General features: G+C 36.3%; 1 protein-coding gene across 5 annotated transcripts in view; it reads right to left on the bottom strand.

The window, feature by feature from the left end:
- Nucleotides 1-21,309, bottom strand: part of OPHN1 (oligophrenin 1) — a 635,000-nt gene that overhangs the window by 452,827 nt on the left and 160,864 nt on the right. For all 5 annotated transcript variants that reach the window (XM_061409853.1, XM_061409851.1, XM_061409855.1 and 2 more), the window contains one exon: nt 1,994-2,089. In XM_061409853.1, coding sequence (XP_061265837.1) covers nt 1,994-2,089 — 96 coding nt within the window. The remainder of the gene's footprint in view (nt 1-1,993; nt 2,090-21,309) is intronic.

The raw sequence follows: 21,309 nt of genomic DNA, 5'->3' as shown, positions 1-21,309 counted from the left end.
CCATTACTCATTCATTCAACAAACATGTATTGAGTATCTACTATATGCTAGGTACTCCTCTACATGCTAGGGAAATGGAAATGACTGAAACAATGTCCTTGTCCTACGCTCCCATGAAGCATTCAAAGATTTTTAAATGATATGAAAAAATGCTTGATGAAATATTAGATTAAAATTATATAAAATTATGTATTTATGTATTTATATAATATTACATAATTATGTAATTATGTATTTAAAATTATGTATGAACTAAATTACATACACACAAAACAGTTTTATGTTGAAATACCTTATTAGTATAAGTAATTTCATATTTTATACACTTATATATTATTCATATTTACTGCACAAGCATTCAATATAATAATAATACATTTTTATATTTTATTTCTTGGGTTCATACACATAATTATTTCAGTGGCATTAGATCATTCATAATAGTTCTGTGCTCTCATCTAGCAAATGTTTTGCACTGACTCTTTAAATCAGTGGTTACAAAACTTTTTTTAAATGGCCAGACAGCAAATATTTGAGGCTCTGAAAACCATGTAGTCTCTGCAACTACTACTCAATGCTGTTATAATACAAAACCACCCACAAACAACATTTAACTGTATTTCAGTTAAGTCTGTGGGCCATATTTTGCCACATGGACTGTAGCCCACCAGCCTCTTCTGTCCATGGGATTTTCCAGTATTCCAGTAAGAATACTAGAGTAGGTTGCCATTTCCTTCTCCAGGGGACCTTCCTGACCCAGGGATTGAACCTGCATCTCCTACGATGACAGTCTCCTGCACTGCAGGCAGATTCTTTACCAGGGAAGACTTATACTTTGCTGATACTACTTTAACTTCATAACTGACAGAAACACAAAGCTCTTTTTATTTCCACTGTTCAATTTCCTAATTATAACATCTTTGAGAGATACATATTAACCACATTTTACAGAGGAAAACACTAAGGCAAGTCCTTAAATTCAGTTCCCAAGGGAGATGTCAAATCTCCTGTTGCCTGAAAAGTATACATACATAAATGCTAATATTAAACTTTCTAGGGGATTTGTTCCTTAGAAGAACCTTATTCTGAATTATTTGGGGAAATAAACCAAGAAATTAATTTTAATTCTTCACCAAAAAATATATGTTTTCATGTGTTTTGCTCAGTCGTATCCAATTTTGTGATCCCATGAACTGTAGCCCACCAGGCTCCTCTGTTCATGGAATTTTTCAGGCAAGAATAGTGGAATGGTTTACCATTTCCTTCTTCAGGGATATTCTTGACTTAGGGATCAAACCTGCATCTCCTGCATTGGCAAGTGGATTCTTTACCACTGTGCCTCCTGGGAAACCCCATTTTCATGTTTTAGATTTTTTTTAAAGAAAATTCCCCTGCAGACTGAGTCAAAGACCTAAATGGAAGCTTAAGGGATATTTTAATATATTTTATTTATTTATTTTTGGTTGTGCTAGGTCTTTCTTTCTGTGTATAGGCTTTCTCTCATTGTGGTGAGCAGGGGCTATTCTTCATTGTGGTACATGGGCTTCTCATTGTGGGGACTTCTCTTGTTGTGGAGCACAGGCTCTAGGAGCACAGGCTTCAGTAGGTACAGCACATGGGCTCAGTAGTTGTGGCTCACAGGCTCTAGAACGTGGGCTCAGTAGTTGCGGCACATGGCCCTGTTGCTCCAAGGCTTGTGGAATCTTCTGGGACCAGGGATCGAACCCATATTCCCTGCCTTGGCAGGCAGATTCTTATCCACTATACCACCAGGGAAGTCCAAAGGGATATCTTTTGATTGCTTTTGTATAAGGAAGAAATGGGACTAGGAGGGAATGTTTCTTTATGTTTCTTGAGCAGTCTCCCAGGAACTTAGGACAACAGGTGACAAAGGGGGATCAAAGATTCCCAAGTTCTATATATTCACCAAGGAGGCTGCTTTTTCTCAGACCTGCTTTGAGAGTTACATGGCCACAAATAGCTGAAGACTTACCAATGTTAATCTCGTCATCAGTCAGCGTATCTCCAATGAAATCAAACTGAAAGGACTGCAGTGTCTGAGAAAATTTCTGAACAGCAGAGGAATAATCTGCAAAGGAAGGAAAATGGGAGAAATGGTCAATGCTTCAGCCTTTTGCCTGATTTCCTCATCTCTGTTAGGACAGACAGGAGAAAAAGGAAAGTGCTCCCAGCAGGCAGCAAATTGCATTGGAAGACGTTAAATAAAAGATCAGACCTTCCACAGAAGATTTGAGCAACTAAAATCACATATTAAAGATGAAGTAGGGCAGCTTAGTGAAGTCCTCTGTTTAAGTTATTGGACATTCTTTTCCTCAGTCCCTGTCCTATGTGACCGACCTGTGAGACCTAAAGCTGCTTAGTTCTACTCTTAAGAGTCTCCTTAAGCTTTTTTGAGTACCTATTATGGACAATGGACTAGATACTTTCTCAAGTCTACTAAACAAATATTCACAGTCATTTTACAAAAGAAAAAAAAAAAGAGCTCCAGGTTCCACAGCTAGCTGGGAGAGCTGGAACTAGAAGCCTAGTGGTCTGTCTGCCTTTCTGGGAACTTTCCTACAACCATATAAACAACACTTTAACATTTTACGCATTAACCAGGTGGCTGGCAGCTTTGGTGAAGGTACTATCTGGCAGAAACACAAATTTAACTTCCTCACTGAGTATTTACTAAGGGATTTAAAATAGGGAAATTGTTTATGAAAAAATTGAGGGTGGTATGCCAGATATATGAATGTGATTTTTGGTCAATGTTTTTAAATTTTATTATACAAAAGTTTATTGATGTAAAATTAAACACTATTAGCTACCATTATGACAAATTGTCCTTATTGAAAATTTTAAAATATGACCTTCACCAAGATCTCCAGTCAAACCTCCAACTTTGTTACTCTAAGAGTATCATCATCATTTGGGAGCTTAATGGAAATACACATTCCCAGGTCACACCCCAGACCTGCTGAATCAGAAAATGCATTTTTATATAATCCTTAGGGAATTCACATGCTCTTTAGAGTTTGAAGAGCACTGCTCTCACCAACTAAAGTAACACATTAAGACCATATTCTAGGAAATATCAAGCTACTTGTAATTTTTGTTCCCCCTTTCCTATTTCTTCTTTCACTCCTTATATCACCATCCCCCAATTTCATATCTATCAGATATACAAGCTACAGAAAGTTTTTGATCTCACCCTAAAAGAAAGAGAGACAATACAAACAACAGTACCTATCCCTTTCAGTGAAAATCTATCATGGTTAGACTATCATGGTTAAACACAATAAAACATGCTCAAGCATTTGTTTGGAACAGATAAACCTGTGAAGAGTTTTATTATCTTTTTCTCTATGTACTGTTTTCAGAAGTTCTTATTTTCATTACTTAGAACCTTGATCCATTGAACACATCAATGGCAATAATAATAATAAAAATACTTCACAGAGATTGGAGACTGAAGACCAGGTTACCATGCCTTTTCAAAACTTCCACATTTTAGAATCACATTTCCACTTCAAATCTAGGCCACATAAATATGAGAGAAGTATGCATACACTGCCTTCCACATTTCATCAGCAAAGAAAAAACAAAACTGGTTCCATATCTGAAAACCTTTTCTTTGGCCTCTTTGGCCAGCAGCAAAAAAATAAATAAATAAATAAACCCCAGAAGTTCCCATGCACTCTGCTTGACTCTGGGAAATTAAATACAATATTCATTATATTGCTCTTTCACAAATACCAGGATTTCATAAACTGAGCTAAGCTAAGTAGAGTTATAAATGACTTCTCATTTAGAATTATATGAACATTTAAAAAACCACAAATATTACAATTTTCAACATTTACAGTATTTTGTAAGTAAAGGCATGGAGTGAGAAAGGAGTTACATTCATTCCCATTTTCATTATTTGCATCAACACTCTTCTCCAGATTTCTGGGACTTCAAAACACTACCCTTATATCTGCACAGAGCTTGAAAAGGTTTATGAAAGGCTCTGCACAAATACCTTTCATTTACCCTCCCCAAGTATCTAAATATTGATATTACCATCCTCACCTTAAAAACAAACCCAGAAAATGAGACAATGCAGCAAGTCACATGCACAAAAATACAAACATAAATTAACAGCTCTTCATGAAAACAGTGTCTCATTTATTTGGCCTCTGTACTGAGGGAAGTGCCAGGAAAGACTCATATTTTAGATAAAACTGTTGGGAAATTTCTTGACTACAAAAAATCAACAGATAACCTAGAAAGGCTTGTCATGGAAAGGACATTTATTTTCTTATCATTCTAAAGTTCACTGTATCACTGCAAACCATGTAATGGGTATATCCTCCCTGATATTTATTTATTTATTTATTATATCCTCCCTGATATTTCCCCATCCCCACCCAAAAAGCCACTCTCTCATAATTTTTCAAACTGTCTTTGTCGGTTCTCTCTCCATCAACTACTTATTTATTCATGTGTCTTCTATAATGTTTTACCCTCATCTTTTTCTAATTCATTTAAGAATGTAGTTGAATAGGGCCTATGAGGCAATTGAAGTTTTATGGGAAAGAGGTAGAACATAAATGGGATTGATTAGTTAATAATTTATGCTACACAGATTACAATTTGTTTTGAGAAATCTGTATGCAGGTCAGGACGCAACAGTTACAACTGGACATGGAACAACAGACTAGTTCCAAATAGGAAAAGGAGTACATCAAGGCTGTATATTGTCATCCAACTTATTTAACTTATATGCAGAGTACATCATGAGAAACGCTGGACTGGAAGAAACACAAGCTGGAATCAAGATTGCCGGGAGAAAGATCAATAACCTCAGATATGCAGATGACACCACCCTTATGGCAGAAAGTGAAGAGGAACTCAAAAGCCTCTTGATGAAAGTGAAAGTGGAGAGTGAAAAAGTTGGCTTAAAGCTCAACATTCAGAAAACGAAGATCATGGCATCCGGTCCCATCACTTCATGGGAAATAGATGGGGAAACAGTGGAAACAGTGTCAGACTTTATTTTTCTGGGCTCCAAAATCACTGCAGATGGTGACTGCAGCCATGAAATTAAAAGACGCTTACTCCTTGGAAGGAAAGTTATGACCAACCTAGATAGCATATTCAAAAGCAGAGACATTACTTTGCCAACAAAAGTCGATCTAGTCAAGGCTATGGTTTTTCCTGTGGTCATGTATGGATGTGAGAGTTGGACTGTGAAGAAGGCTGAGCGCCGAAGAATTGATGCTTTTGAACTGTGGTGTTGGAGAAGACTCTTGAGAGTCCCTTGGACTGCAAGGAGATCCAACCAGTCCATTCTGAAGATCAGCCCTGGGATTTCTTTGGAGGGAATGATGCTGAAGCTGAAATTCCAGTACTTTGGCCACCTCATGCAAAGAGTTGACTCATTGGAAAAGACTCTGATGCTGGGAGGGATTGGGGGCAGGAGGAGAAGGGGATGACAGAGGATGAGATGGCTGGATGGCATCACTGACTCGATGGACGTGAGTCTGAGTGAACTCCGGGAGTTGGTGATGGACAGGGAGGCCTGGCGTGCTGCAATTCATGGGGTCGCAAAGAGTCAGACATGACTGAGCGACTGAACTGAACTGATACTTTTCTACAGAATTATACAGAATATCTTCTTTTATTTCTAACTTGTTTAAGTCTGCACAATGTCTTGGTAATTTATTAACCTGTAATTCATTCTTTTGGTTGATAAGTGGTATCACATTGCATAAATATACCATAATTCATTCATTCACCTATTCAGGAACATTTGCAATGTTTCTTGCTTTTTATTATTGTGAATAAAAACTGTTATAAATGCTCATGTAAAAGTCTTTCTGGTTCATATGCTTTCACTTCTCCCAAGGAGTCCACTCTAGGAGTGCAATGAATGGTTAATTGGTAAGTGCCTATTAATTAAACTATACAAGAAAAGGTCAAACTGTCTTCCAAAACAATTGTACCATTTTGTATTCCTATTAACAACATATGAGAATTTCAGTTGATCCACATACTTTCCAGCATCTGGTTACTTCTGCATATTAATTTGTTATTCTAATGGGTATATAGTGGTATTTAACATGCTTTACTTTGCATTTTCCTGATGACTAATGGTGATGAGTATCTTATCATATACTTATTGGGCATTTGTCATATTTTTTTCATGAAGGGTCTGTTCAAACTTTTGACTGTTTTATAACTATGTTGCTTGTTTTATTATTGAGCTATAAAATTTCTTTATATATTTTGGATATAAGTTTTTTGTATATATATATATATATATGTATCTCAGATACTATTTAAATTAACTAAAGTTTTAACAATCTGAGGGCTGCCTATTGAAGAAAAATGAGTGAATTTTGATTTAAAAAACCAGCGAACTTTTTGGTATATAAAGTTACCCTAATCAAATCACCTTCTTTCCAGCTCTGTAATAACCACTGAAAACCAACAGCCTCATAACTATAGTAGCTAGGAAATCAACAGTTTAGCAGCCACTGGAGAAGGCAGAAGGGTGTTAGAGGTTCACAAGGCCCCACTCTCAGAAAATTATCACTATTTGTCCAGTTTGACAGGTATAGAAAGCTCCATTCTTAGAGTTTATCTTTGCTTGCCTTAACCCAAAGTTTAGTCTCTGTAAACAATGCTGCCATTGGAGCATTTATCAAAAACAATTATCTGAAATCGTTTAAGACTATGATGACCTAGGGCAATGTACAAATTGGAGTTATAAAGAGATGGACCAAAACACTTAGTTAAATAAGGGGGTGGGGGTGACAGATTAGAGAATGACATGTCCAAAGGGGTCTTAACAAAGATTCAAACTCTTCCTAGAAATCTAGAAAGACACGTTCATGCAAAGAAAAATATGCACACTCTGGGTTGTGTGTTTGCCCATGAAAGAATTCTCTTTCTCTTCTGCCTGAATTTGAGGCCTATATAAGCTGGAAGAGAGTAGTAAGGAAGAGTTGTAAATTTACTGGCTGAATATATAAGAAATGCCTCAACACATACGAAAGCCCTTTGGCAAAGCTTGGAGACTTACAGGTTCAAATTATTTCATAAATTCACTGACCAAACATTAGCTGAACACTAAGCTAACCTATCAAAGGCTTCAGTGTCTTCACACAACAAAAACTACAGACTTTAAAACAGAAATAGTCCAGGAGTTCAAAATACAAACAAACAACAACAGTCACTTACAACAAACCCTGGGGATTGGCCTATGATCTAACTTTCAGAGTTGTCACACTATATTATTTTAAATGTATCCTTTCCAACAAGAAATTTAGACACACAGAGAACACTGGCCTGTACTTAAGGAAAATAATGTTATTAAGAGAAACTATCCATGAGGAAGCCCAGACATTGGACTTACTAAAAACAAAGAATTTTAATTAGCTATTTTAAATATATTCAAAGAATTAAAGGAAACCATGCATAAATAATTAAAGGAAAGAATGAGAATGATGTGTCAACAAATAGACAATATCAATAGAGAGTTGGAGATAATTTTATAAGAACTAATTACAATTTCTGTACCTAAAAAGCACAATGACTGAAACAAAAATTTTACTACAAAGGCTCAAGGTTAAATTTGAGCAGAAATTTAAAAGAGAAAGAGTCAGTGAACTTGAAGACAGGTCAAGTGAGATAACCCAGTTTATGGAAACTGGGGGAAGGAAAAGAAAATGAAGAAAAATCAGCAAAGCCTCAGAGACCTGTGTAACACCAACCAGCATGACACTGTATAGTATGAATCCCAGAAGAGGAGAGAGGGAGAAAGGGAGAGAAAGAACATTTGCCACATTTGATGAAAAAAACTAATCTGTACTTCCATCAAGCTCAACACTTTGGAAGGAAGACAAACTCAAAGATATACACATCTAGAAACTTCACAGTCAAACTAATGAAAGAGGAAGAAAGGAAAGTTCTAAAAGAATCAAGAAAAATTGACTTATCATGCACAAGAAAGTCTCCATAAGATTAACAGCTGGCTTTTCATAAAAAATCATGAAGGCTCCCAAAGAGTGAAGTGACATAATCAAAGTTCTGGGGGGAAAAAAAACTATCAAAAAATATTCTATGTCTACCAGAATTAACCTTCAAAAATTAAGAGAAAATTAAGATATTCCCATATTAACAAAAACTGAAAGAATCTGTTGTGAGCAAAAGAGCCTTACAATAAATGTTAATGGGAGTCTTCCAGGTGAAAATCAAAGAACACTAAATAGTAATTTGACCCATATGAAGAAGTAAATGGCAGCAGGAAAGGAAATATATGAAAATATAGAAGACACAGTAAATGTATTTTGTTTGTAACTGTTGTCTTTTTGTGTATAAATCAAAATAAAACTGTATATAGAAATAATTCTAAAACAATGTTGAAGTAATTATAATATATAAATTGCAATTTATATGAAAATACTAGTGCAAAAGAAAAGGCAGGTAACACAGCTATTTTGGAGAAAAGTTTTTATAGATTAAAGAATTAGTATTTATCAATCCTACATTGTTAAGATAGCAATTGTATATCCCAGGACAACCCATAAGTAAACAGCTGAAAATATATAGTAAAATAAACAACAAACTAACTAAAATAGTGTACTAGGAATTTTTTCCACAAAAGAAGACAATAGTGAAAGAATAGAAGAATAAGAAACGTATAGCAAAAATAAGTAGCAAATGGTAGAGGTAAATCCCACCTTGTCAATATTAAATTAAACATGAATGTAGTAAAAATTCCAAATTCATGAAGTGATAAAATGGATTTATTTATAAATTAAAAATACAATGATCCAAAATCTATGGAATGCAGCAAAAGCACAAGGGAAGTTTATAACAATACAAACTTACATCAGGAAACAAGAAAAATCTCAAATAAACAATCTAAAGTTACACCTAAAGAAACAAGAAAAAAAGAACAAACAAATCTCAGAGCTAGGAGAATGGACAAAATCATGAAAAAATTAGAGCAGAAATAAATGAAATAAAGACTGCATTTACTTTTCAATTGAGATAAAACTCAAGAAGCTAAGTTTCATTATGACTCAAAACCTGATAGATGCAGTCCTACTTCTTAAAGAGAAGAGGAACTAAAGAGCCTCTTGATGAAGGTGAATGAGGAGACTGAAAAAGCTGACATAAAACTCAACATTTAAAAAACTAAGATCACGGCATCTGGTCCCATCACGTCATGGCAAATAGATGGGAAAACAATGGAAACAGTGACAGATTTTATTTTCTTAGGCTCCAAAATCACTGCAGATGGTGACTGCAGCCATGAAATTAAAAGATGCTTGCTCCTTAGAAGAAAGGCTATGACAAACCTAGACAGAGGGATGGTATGGGGAGGGAGGAGGGAGGAGGGTTCGGGATGGGGAACATATGTATACCTGTGGCGGATTCATTTTGATATTTGGCAAAACTAATACAATTATGTAAAGTTTAAAAATAAAATAAAATTAGAAAAAAACAAAAAAAAATAAAAAAATAAAATAAAAGCAAAGACATCACAAAGGTCCATATATTTAAAGCTCTGGTTTTTCCAGTAGTCATGTATGGATGTGAGATTTGGACCATAAAGAAGGCTGAGCACTGAACACTTGATGCTTTTGAATTGTGGTGCTAGAGAAGACTCTTGAGAGTCCCTTGAACAGCAAGGAGATCAAACCAGTCAATCCTAAAGGAAATCAACCCTCGATATTCATTGGAAGGATTGATGCTGAAGCTGAAGCTCTAATACTTTGGCCACTGGATATGAAGAGCCAACTCACTGGAAAAGTCCCTGATGCTGGGAAAGATTGAGGGCAGGAGGAGAAGAGGGCAACAGAGAATGAGATGGTTTGATGGCATCATCAATTCAGTGGACGTGAGTTTGAGCAAACTCCAGGAGATAGTCAAGGACAGGGAAGCCTGGTATGCTGCAGTCCCCAGGGTCACAAGGAGTCAAGACAGTACTGAGCAACTGAACTACATCAAAAACAAGCATATTAAACAACGGAATGCCCAAGGGATTGCCAGGCTTGGTGGTTTGGGCTGCTTTCAAAAAAAAACAGTTGTTCTCTTAATATATGCCTCCCTTTATACTTACAAATTTAATAGCTTAAATGAATCCTCATATTAACATCTGTTAGTGTTGTGTAGTTTTCCAAAGCACAATGAGGTAGTGGAAAGATCACTAAGACAGGAATTTTAAATCTTGGCTCTGGAATTAATCAGCTTTGTGGGTTTGGGCAAGTAACTTCATATCTCTGGGCCTTGATTTTAAAAAATCCTCACTATTTAATAGGTACTGTGATTTGCTTTCAGTTTATACATAACACTGTAATATCATCTATCTCAGAGAGTTATTGTGGAGATTAAGATTTCATAGCATAAAAACTAGAAATCACTTTATAAATGCAATTCTTTTTATTTTAAAATTGGGCTACTGCTGCTGCAGCTAAGTCACTTCAGTCGTGTCCAACTCTGTGCGACCCCATATACGGCAGCCCACCAGGCCCCACCGTCCCTGGGATTCTCCAGGCAAGAACACTGGAGTGGGTTGCCATTTCCTCCTCCAATGCATGAAAATGAAAAGTGAAAGTGAAGTCGCCCAGTCGTGTCGGACTCTTAGCGACCCCATGGACTGCAGCCTACCAGGCTCCTCCATCCATGGGATTTTCCAGGCAAGAGTACTGGAGTGGGTTGCCATTGTAAGACAGCTATGAACATTTAATTAAAACATTTACTCTTGTCTTGTAAAAATTAAAATCGACATTTTAACTAATAGACTAATAGAACTAAATAGACATTTCTCCAAAGAAGACATACAGATGACTAACAAACACATGAAAAGATGCTCAACATCACTCTTTATCAGAGAAATGCAAATCAAAACCACAATGAGGTACCATTTCACGCCAGTCAGAATGGCTGCAATCCAAAAGTCTACAAGCAATAAATGCTGGAGATAATGTGGAGAAAAGGGAACCCTCTTACACTTTTGGTGGGAATGCAAACTAGTACAGCCACTATGGAGAACAGTGTGGAGACTCCTTAAAAAACTGGAAATAGAACTGCCATATGACCCAGCAGTCCCACTGCTGGACATACACACTGAGGAAACCAGAATTGAAAGAGACATGTGTACCCCAATGTTCATCTCAGCACTGTTTTATAATAGCCAGGACATGGAAGCAACCTAGATGCCCATCAGCAGATAAATGGATAAGAAAGCTGTGGTACATATACACAATGGAGTATTACTCAGCCATTAAAAAGAATACATTTGAAGCAGTTCTAATGAGATGGATGAAACTGGAGCCTATTATACAGAGTGAAGTAAGCCAGAAAGAAAAATACCAATACAGTATACTAATGCATATATATGGAATTTAGAAAGATGGTAATGACAACCCTGTATGTGAGACGGCAAAAGAGACACAGATATATAGAACAGTCTTTTGGACTCTGTGGGAGAGGGAGGGTGACGATTTGGGAGAATGGCGTTAAAACATGTAAAATATCATATAAGAAACAAATCCCCAGTCCAAGTTCAATGCAGAATACAGGAAGCTTGGGGCTGGTGCACTGGGATGACCAGAGGGATGGTATGGGGAGGGAGGTGGGAGGGGGCTTCAGGATGGGGAACACGTGTACACCCGTGGTGGATGCATGTTGATGTATGGCAAAACCAATACAATATTGTAAAGTAAAAAATAATAATAATAATAATATTTTTAAAAAAATAGTAAATAAAATCCAATTGGACGATCAGTGGCTCTTACATAAAAAATAAATAAATAAAGGATTATGGACTTGTCAAGAGAATGATAAAATATACAGAATTTCATTTCAAGTTCACAGAAATTCTGATGTCTACTTTAAGAACTCTGCAAGATAATCTTTATGGTCTCCTTTTAGCTCTCACAGCCTTGAGTGTATGATTTTGCCTCTTTTAAATAAAGAACCCACTCAGTAAGACTGATTTGACCAATAAATCCTGTTCCTAATCCAAACGCATAAAAATGCTGAGTTAAACACAACAAGTGACTGCCTCTGTGTGTCTTTTAAAATAACCAATAGACCTGAAAAGCAAGAAAAAGAAACTCTCAAATTGTAGAAATAAAGAGGAAATCAGAACCAGAGCATAGAACAGTAGCTGAGGCCAAGTAGCCAGTGGAAGGATATGAGAACTAGATACAGTTGATTCTCATCTTTTGCAGATTCTCTAAATGCATATTTGCCTACTTACTGACATACAATTCCTAGCAGAGATCATGAAAGTCAACATTGCTTTCTTGTTTCAACTCTCATATCATAAACAAGTATCCTTTTTGTGGTCTGTTTATTGGCATGCTTTTCGTGTTTATTCTGCTTTTTGTTGGTGATTGAGCTATTTAATATTGCCCCTAAGTATAGTGCTTAAATGTAGTCTCATGTTCATAAAAATAAGAAGGTTGTGATGTGCCTTACAGAGGAATTTCATACATTAGATAAGCTTCAATCAGGCATGAGTTATAGTGTTATTGGTCATGAGTTCAACGTTTTTAAAAGGAAACACAAAAAAAGCAAGGTATGTATTGATCATTTGATAAATATGTTGTAACAAGAAGACTAAAGAAACCTCTGTATTTCCTCAAGGAGCAATGGTTCCGTATTCACAAAGTCAGTGTTTCTAATGACTTTATAAAGATAATTACCATGAATAAAAAGAAGTGACTGTATGTGGGAATTGGGATTTTATCAACAAGCAGGGGTAATATTCTGTAGGAGGTAAAAGCTAGAGTTAAGTTTCTGCATGAAACCCACTGGCCTAAAATGTTGCAGGGAATACAGCAGACAGTCAAACACAGAGGTAAAATTAACAGTAATCAAGAACCACAAGTTTTTGTTGGTTGAGCTTCAAATTTGTACTTTGCAAATAGATTAAAAGAAATTAACTTTAAAACTGATCATGAACCCACACCAGCAAGCTCCAAGAAGTAAAAGGATAACTGTCCCATTAAAGATGCCTCCAGAATCCAGGGTACATGAGGAAATTTCAAAGAACTCCCACCCAGGAGAATTCAATAGTCAAAAATTACAATTAACACTAGGAAAGTAACATGAGAGCCAAAATAAATCAGAATACTATTTTCTGAGAGAACTAGAATCACAGTACAACCTAAAAGGTATTTTAATAGGTATATTTATAATATTCAGAGATAAAGTAAAAAATAGAATCCACGTGCAGATTATCTCAGAAGGGACAATAATCAAACATACCATTTAATAATAACCAATATAAATAATAAAATGAAGTGTTAATTTTAACATGATAAGAGAAAATAACAATCAACCTACTGGTACTGAACTGGAAAACAGATCTGAGAATATCACCCCCAGAACAGCATAGAAAAATAAACATACAGAAAATATAAAAGGAAATGAAAGAGGCAGAAAGACAAGAGGCCCTAATAAAAACAACAAAAGAAGAGAGTAAAAGGGATGGGGCAAAATGACAGGCTGGGAAACTCCAGGCTCTTAGTCCACCAGAGGAACTTCAAAACAAACAAACAAATGAAAACAACCAGAAGCTGTCTAAACCAACTGTGTAGGAGCTCTGAGAAACGGTCAAAGGTTTATTACAACCAAGCAAAGGCTGAACCAGGAAAAATTCATATTAATTAGAAGTCCTACCTATAGCAGTCAAAAAGTAGAGAAAGAAATAAAAGTTATCCAAATTGGAAGGGAAGAAGAACAATTCTCACTATTTGAGAACATGATATATTACATGAAGAACCCTAAATATCCACCAAAAAACAATTAGAACTAATAAATTCAGGAAGGCTACAGGATACAAGATTAACATACAGAAATCTGTTGTTTCTATACACTAATAATGCAACATCAGAAAGGGAAAGTTAAGAATATATCACTTAAAATTTCATCAAAGAGTAAAATATCTAGAAATAACCTTAACCAATGAACAGAAAGACCAATTCTCTGAAAACTATAAAACACTGATGAAGGAAATTAAAGATGATACAAAGAAATGAAAAGATAACCTGTACCCTTGAATTGGAAGAATACTGTTAAAACAGCCATAATACCCAAAGCCATCTACAGACAATGCAATCATTTTCAAAATGCCCATGACATTTTTCACAGAACTAGAGCAAACAATCCTGAAATTCTTAGGGAAACACCAAAAACCCCAATTGACAAGGAAATCTTCAGAAAAAAAAGAAAAAAATCTAGACATGTGAAAAATCCCAAACTTCAGACTATATGACAAAGCTACAGTAATCAAAACAGCACAGTACTGGCACAAAGACAGACACATAGATCAACGGAATAGAATAGAGAACCCAGAAATAAAGTCATGCACCTATTAGTCAACTAGTCTACTACAACAAAGAAAAAAGAATATACAATTGATAAAAGACAGTCTCTTCAGTAAGTGGTGCTGGGAAAACTGGACAGCTCCATGTAAAAGAATAAGGTTAGAACATTCTTCACACTATATACACAAATGCACTCAAAGTGGATTAAATATGTAAATGTAATACCTGAAACCATAAAACTCCTTGAAGAGAATATAAGCAGAACAGTCTGACATAAATGGTAGCAATATTTTTTAATCTGTCTCCTAAGACAAAAGGAATAAAGAAAAATACACAGATGGGACCTAATTAAAATTCAAAGGTTTTGCACAGCAAAGGAAACCACTGACAAAATAAAAAGACAAATTACTGAATGCAAGAAATATTTACAAATGGTGTACCTGGCAAGGGGACAGTATCTAAAATATATAGTTTACACAATTCAATATCCAAAAAATCCTAAACAGTCAAATTAAATGGGCAGAAGACATGAACAGACACTTTTTCAAAGAAGGCACACAGATGGCTAACAGGCACATGTAAAGATGTTTAACATTGCTAGTTAGTAGAGAAATACAAATCCAAACAATAATACTACCTCATTCCTGTCAGAATGGCTACAAATATATACAAATAACAAATATTAGAGAGGATGTGGAGAAAAAGGAACCCTTGTACACTGTTGGTAGGAATGTAAATTGGCACAGCCACTATGAAAAACAGTATGGAGGTTCCTCAAAAAACTAAAAATAGAATTACCACATGACCCAGTAATTCCACTTCTGGGTATGTATCTGGAAGAAACTAAAATATCAACTCAAAAAGATACATGCACAACATAGCAGCAACAATGAAGATATGGAAGCATCTAAGCGCCCATCAACAACCTAACCTATACAGAAGATATGGTAGGTATAAAAATACATATATACAATGAAATATTAGTCATAAAAAAGAAATTCTGCCATTTGCAGCAATGAGGATGAACCTAGGCGATATGCTTAATGAAATAAATCAGACAGAGAAGGCAAATACTGTATGATACCACTTATACATGGAATGTAAAAAAAATAATAAAATGAATATATAGTAAAGCAGAATCAGATTCACAGTTATAGAAAACATACTAGTGGTTACCAGTGGGAAGAGGGAAAGCTGGAGGGGCCCATTAGAGGTATGATATGAAGAGATAAAAGCTAATATGTATAAAATAGGTAAATGACAGGATACTATATTATATAGTACAAGGAATTACAGCCACAACAATCTTATGATAACTTTTAGTGGTGTACAAACTAAAAATTAAAAAAAAATTGAATCACTATGCAGTATACCTGAAACTAATATAATATTGTAAATCAACTGTACTTCAATAGAAAATTTAAAAATAAACATGAAAGCTCAATAGAATTCCTATATGTCAAAAATAAACTATTAGAAAACATAATTTAAAGGGATTGACTATAACAACTAAAAGTATAAGCTAACAACTAAAAGAATAAGCTATCTTGAAATACATCTAAGGAAAGATGTGCATGAATTTCATGAAAAAAATTTTTAACAATATTGAAAGACATAAATGCCCCCTGATTGGGAAAATAATTATCTATTTCCAAACATGGGAAAACATGATATAATAAGGGGTCAGTCTATAAGCTTAATGCAATTATAGTGAGTAGATTTTTTATAGAACTTGATAAATGCATTCATTCAATAGAGAAGTCCCAAACCAAGAACAGTCAGGAGAATATTTAAGAAAAAGTTAGTCAGACTCTCCCTATCAATAGGTTAGACTTGTTACAAGCTATAATAATTAAGACAGTATAAGTACAAGGAGAGGCAAGTAACTAGATAGAGTAGAAATAGAAATCCCAGAAAAAGATCCACATATATATGGAAAAACAGTATATGACACAAAGAACATGACAAACTAGTGCAAAAAAGATATATTATTACATAAAATATATTAGGACAATTGTCTATCCATACAAAAATTTAGATACCTATTCACATTATACACAAAAGTAAAACTAGATGGATTCTAACCTAAATGTGGAGAGCAAAACTTTAACACATGTTAAAAAAAAAAAGAGAGGAGGACCTTCAAGATGGCAGAGGAGTAGGATGTGGAGATCAACTTCCCCCAACAAATATATCAAAAATACATCTGCATGTGGAACAACTCCTATAGAACACCTACTGAATGCTGGCAGAATACCCCAGACTTCCAAAAAAGTAAGCTAATCTCCACACAATGGAGTAGGGAAAAAGAAATAAGAAAAAAATACAAAGGAATCAGGATGGGACCTGCACCCCTGGGAGGGAACTGTGAAGGAGGAAAATTTTCTGACACTTGGAAACCCCCTCATGGAGGAGCTTCAGAACCTCAGAGGAGAGTGCAGTAACGTGTGCAGAAGGTAAAGCAGAGAGAATTCTGCACAGAGATCAGTGCCAGACTATTATTCCCCACTCTGAAATGACTGTCTGCATGCACACCAGGGCTGGTGGGGGCTGGGTCCTGAGGCTCAGGCTTCAGAGGTCAGACCTCAGGGAGAAGACTGAGGTTGACTGCCATGAAGACTGTCTGAGGGGTATTATGAAACAGCTCAGAGAGTGCTGAAGAAAGTCTGGGGGTGCCAGAGATGCAAGAGATCTCAACGCCAGGTAGACAAGAAGGGCGGGTCAGCCAGGGATGTTCTAACTCTGTACACTCACAGATGGCAGGGCACTGCTTTCCGGAGTGCCAGATGTGGGGTGACACATGGCTGTGGTCTCTGACCTAGAGGTGGGAGCAACGACCTAGAGGTGGGAGCAACAGCCCTACCACTGCCACTGCCACTGAGTGGTGAGCAAGTGCAGGTCACTGCCCATACCCTCCTAGAAGCCTGTGCAGCCTGACATTGCTGACGGACCCATGACCTGGGGCCAGTTCCCCTGGGAGAGCACACAACCCATTCTAGTCTGTACCAATTCCTGCAGGCCTCTACCAAAACAGGCATTCCTCCCAACACATCCCACATGTGTCCACCATATTCTTCCCTCTCCCTGGTCCAAGTGAGCAAGTAAGCTTTAATCAGCCACTGCATTAGCCCCCTTTTGTCTGGGTAGGGGAGGAAACAGACACCAGAGGGCAACATACAAAAAGAGACTATGCCAAAACTGAAGCTAAGAACCAGTAGCTGTGTGACCAAAGAACAGAAAGGGATTTTATTTTACTAGTGCAGCCACAGGAGTAGCAGATTAAATCTCTGCAATTGGCTTCCTAACCCTGCATCTGTGAACTGTCAGAATAAATAATGAGGGTTCCCAAATTGAGGCTGTGGACATTGGGGGCAATTATGGACTTAGCAACTACAATCAGGACTAAGGTCAGATCTGAGTCTGAGCGGGTCCCAGGGTGCTCACAGCAGGTCCAGAGACTTTCCTAGAAATACTGGAGGACTTCCTAAGAAGGCAGATTAGCTGGAGATCACTGTGGTGGTGAGGACACTGACAAGAGAGGCAACAGGAAAATATTCTTACCACCACTTTGGTGGTGGTTTAGTCGCTAGGTCGTGTCTGACACTTGTGACCCCATGGACTGTAGCCCGCCGGACTCCTCTGTCCATGGGATTTTACAGGCAAGAATACTGGAGTGGATTGCCATTTCCTTCTCCAGGGGATCTTCCAACCCAGGAATCCAACCCAGGTCTCCCACACTGCAGGCAGACTCTTTACCAACTGAGCTATGAGGGAAGCCCACTACATATATACTTTTTTGTTCATTTTGTTTCATTGTTCTTTTGTTGTATTATTCTTTAATTTTTATTATTTACCTTTTCAGTTTTTATGCTTTTTTTTTTAATTTAATTTTATTTTTAAACTTTACAAAATTGTATTGGTTTTGCCATATATCAACATTCATCTGCCACAGGTATACACGTGTTCCCCATCCTGAACCCTCCTCCCTCATCCCTCCCTATACCATCCCTCTGGGTCATCCCAGTGCACCAGCCCCAAGCATCCAGTATCATGCATCAAACCTGGACTGGCAACTCGTTTCATATATGATATTATACATCCAAAAGACTTGATATTATCCAAAAGACTGTTCTATACATCAGTGTCTCTTTTGCTGTCTCACACACAGGGTTATCGTTACCATCTTTCTAAATTCCATATATATGCGTTAGTATACTGTATTGGTGTTTTTCTTCCTGGCTTACTTCACTCTGTATAATAGGCTCCAGTTTCATCCACCTCATTAGAACTGATTCAAATGTATTCTTTTTAATGGCTGAGTAATACTCCATTGTGTATATGTACCACAGCTTTCTTATCCATTTATCTGCTGATGTACATCTAGGTTGCTTCCATGTCCTGGCTATTATAAACAGCGCTGAGATGAACGTTGGGGTACACGTGTCTCTTTCAATTCTGGTTTCCTCAGTGTGTATGCCCAGCAGTGGGATTGCTGGGTCATAAGGCAGTTCTATTTCCAGTTTTTTAAGGAATCTCCACACTGTTCTCCATAGTGGCTGTACAAGTTTGCATTCCCTATGCTTTTATTTTTAAATAAATTTACTTTATTTCCTAACTCCACAGTATATTTATTACATTGCATTTTTTCCATGTTTCTGGTTTTTTCCTTATTTTTATCTATTTTAACTATAATTTATACTTTGCTTTTGTTTTCATCTCTCTTTTATTTCTATATTTTTCATTATTATTGTATTGATGGCTTTGTTTTATGCTTTCCTTGCAATTTTTTAATTGGCTTTCTGCTTTTCTTTAAATTTCAGTTTTGATTTTTTGCTACTTTAGTTTTTAGTGTTTGTTTCATTTATGGGTTTCCTTATTGGCTTGATTGCTCTCTTCTCTTTTGTTTCCCCTTTTGTGCTTTTCATCTTCTCTCTTTTTTTTCAGTTCTTGTCTTTTACTGAGTGTGAGTGTGTGAACTTCTTTCTGTGCTTTTGTCTGTTTAGTTTTACTTTTACCATTTCTCCTGGAGTTTTGTCTGTTTGTTCTTTTTTGTTTCTTTCTTTTTCATTCTCTTCTGTGTCATGTGGCTGGTGGGATTTACCCCAAAGATGTACTAATTCTTCAATATACAAAAATTAATACATGCGATACACCACATTAACAATGTGAAATATAAAAACCATATGATCATATATGAGAAGAGTTGACTCATTGGAAAAGACTCTGATGCTGGGAGGGATTGGGGGCAGGAGGAAAAGGGGATGACAGAGGATGAGATGGTTGGATGGCATCACCGACTCGATGGACATGAGTTTGAGTGAACTCTGGGAGTTGGTGATGGACAGGGAGGCCTGGTGTGCTACGATTCTTGGGGTCACAAAGAGTCAGACACGACTGAGTGACTGAACTGAACTGAACTGAATCATAAAATGGTTTTCTTTCTTTTCTACATCTATGAAAATACTTCCTGGATTGGCAGAAAATTTTATTTTTTAATTTTCCCCAACAGCATTCATAACAGTTGTATTTTCATTATATAAAAAGAAAAGGGATTATATATGTGTGTGTGTGTGTATATATATATATATATATATCTCAATGTTAAAATATCTAAAAGGAATAATGCTAAGTAAAAAAATTAGGTTCAATGGTACTTGTTGTATGATGCCACTTGAGAAAAAAATATATATATAAAGTAATCCTAGACATATGTGTGTATATCCTAGAAATATATATGCATATATATATATCCCCTAGAATATGACCAAGAAGTATAAACACACAATTCAGGGTTGTGGTTCCTTTTATTGAATACTGGTGATAGGGTTAAAAGCATATTTCACTATCTCTGTAATGTTTTGTTGAGAGAAAGAGAGCAATGAAGCAAACATGACAAAGTGTTCATCTTCAGGGGTAGATCCAAAAATCTTTTTCTATATGACTCTTTGTGCTTTTAAATTTGCATCAATAGTATAAATAGTGATTATAATAAAACAAGTAACTGGGTTTTCCCTGAGCTCCTGTGCTCTTTCCAAAGCAAGAGTTTTTTCCCTCAAGTTTCCTATATAATGTTTGTGGCAGCAGTTGGCAGTTCAGCACTCACTAACAGCCAAGGTTAGGAACATAGAGAAAACCAAAGAAAATGTGAAAACTTGGCACCCAAAAAGTTGCCTGGTGTTGTCAGTACTTTTTCACTCACTGTGACTTTTGGGAGTTGTACTGAATTCCAAGTTTGGAGTGATGCCATCTGGGGGATTTCTACCTTTGTAATCCTTTATTGCAGTTATCACCAACAATACTAAGAACCTGGCTATAGGCCAGGGAAAGGTTAGACTGCTTATGTATTTAATCTGCCCCCTAAAACACAAAGAGTCCTGGGTCCTGCTTAGACTCATTAACATTTGAAAAGCTTTTCTTTCTTCAAATTTGCTGAGTACTACGCCTTTCCTGATTCCCAAGGGAAAACTCCAGTTCTGCTTGGCAAAGCCTCTGCAAAAGATTCAGTTTTTGAGAAAACAAAGGAGGAGAATTCTGGGCCAAAGAGGATAGAGGGGAAATCTTTATAACCACTCCAATATTTTTCCTACTCTAATTTTTCATTTGTAGAATTTATTTTAAGCAGAAAGATTAAAGTCTTCAAACCATAAGAACATAGGCTGTTGCTATACCTATATACATATCTACAAGAAGTAAAGTGAACAGATTCTGCTGCCTGAATGCAGGGACAATAGCAAATGTCCCTTGGGGTCCAATATGTTTCTTTACCACAGGAAGACAGTTTCTTCAGAGACTGACTACTCTGTCAATCAGCTAGTTTCTAGTCTACTCAGACTTACAGAGAAATGAACCAAAATGCTGCAGCTTCAAGTTCACACTCTAGCTCCCATTAAAGTAATATTACTATATATATATATATATATATATATATATATATATATATAATGGTGACCAAGAAATGCATATAAAT

The sequence above is a fragment of the Bos javanicus genome, chromosome X, assembly GCF_032452875.1.
Source record: "Bos javanicus breed banteng chromosome X, ARS-OSU_banteng_1.0, whole genome shotgun sequence".
Classification (NCBI taxonomy): domain Eukaryota; kingdom Metazoa; phylum Chordata; class Mammalia; order Artiodactyla; family Bovidae; genus Bos; species Bos javanicus.
Note: the sequence above shows the minus strand (reverse complement) of the source record. Positions and strands in the feature narration are given on the sequence as shown.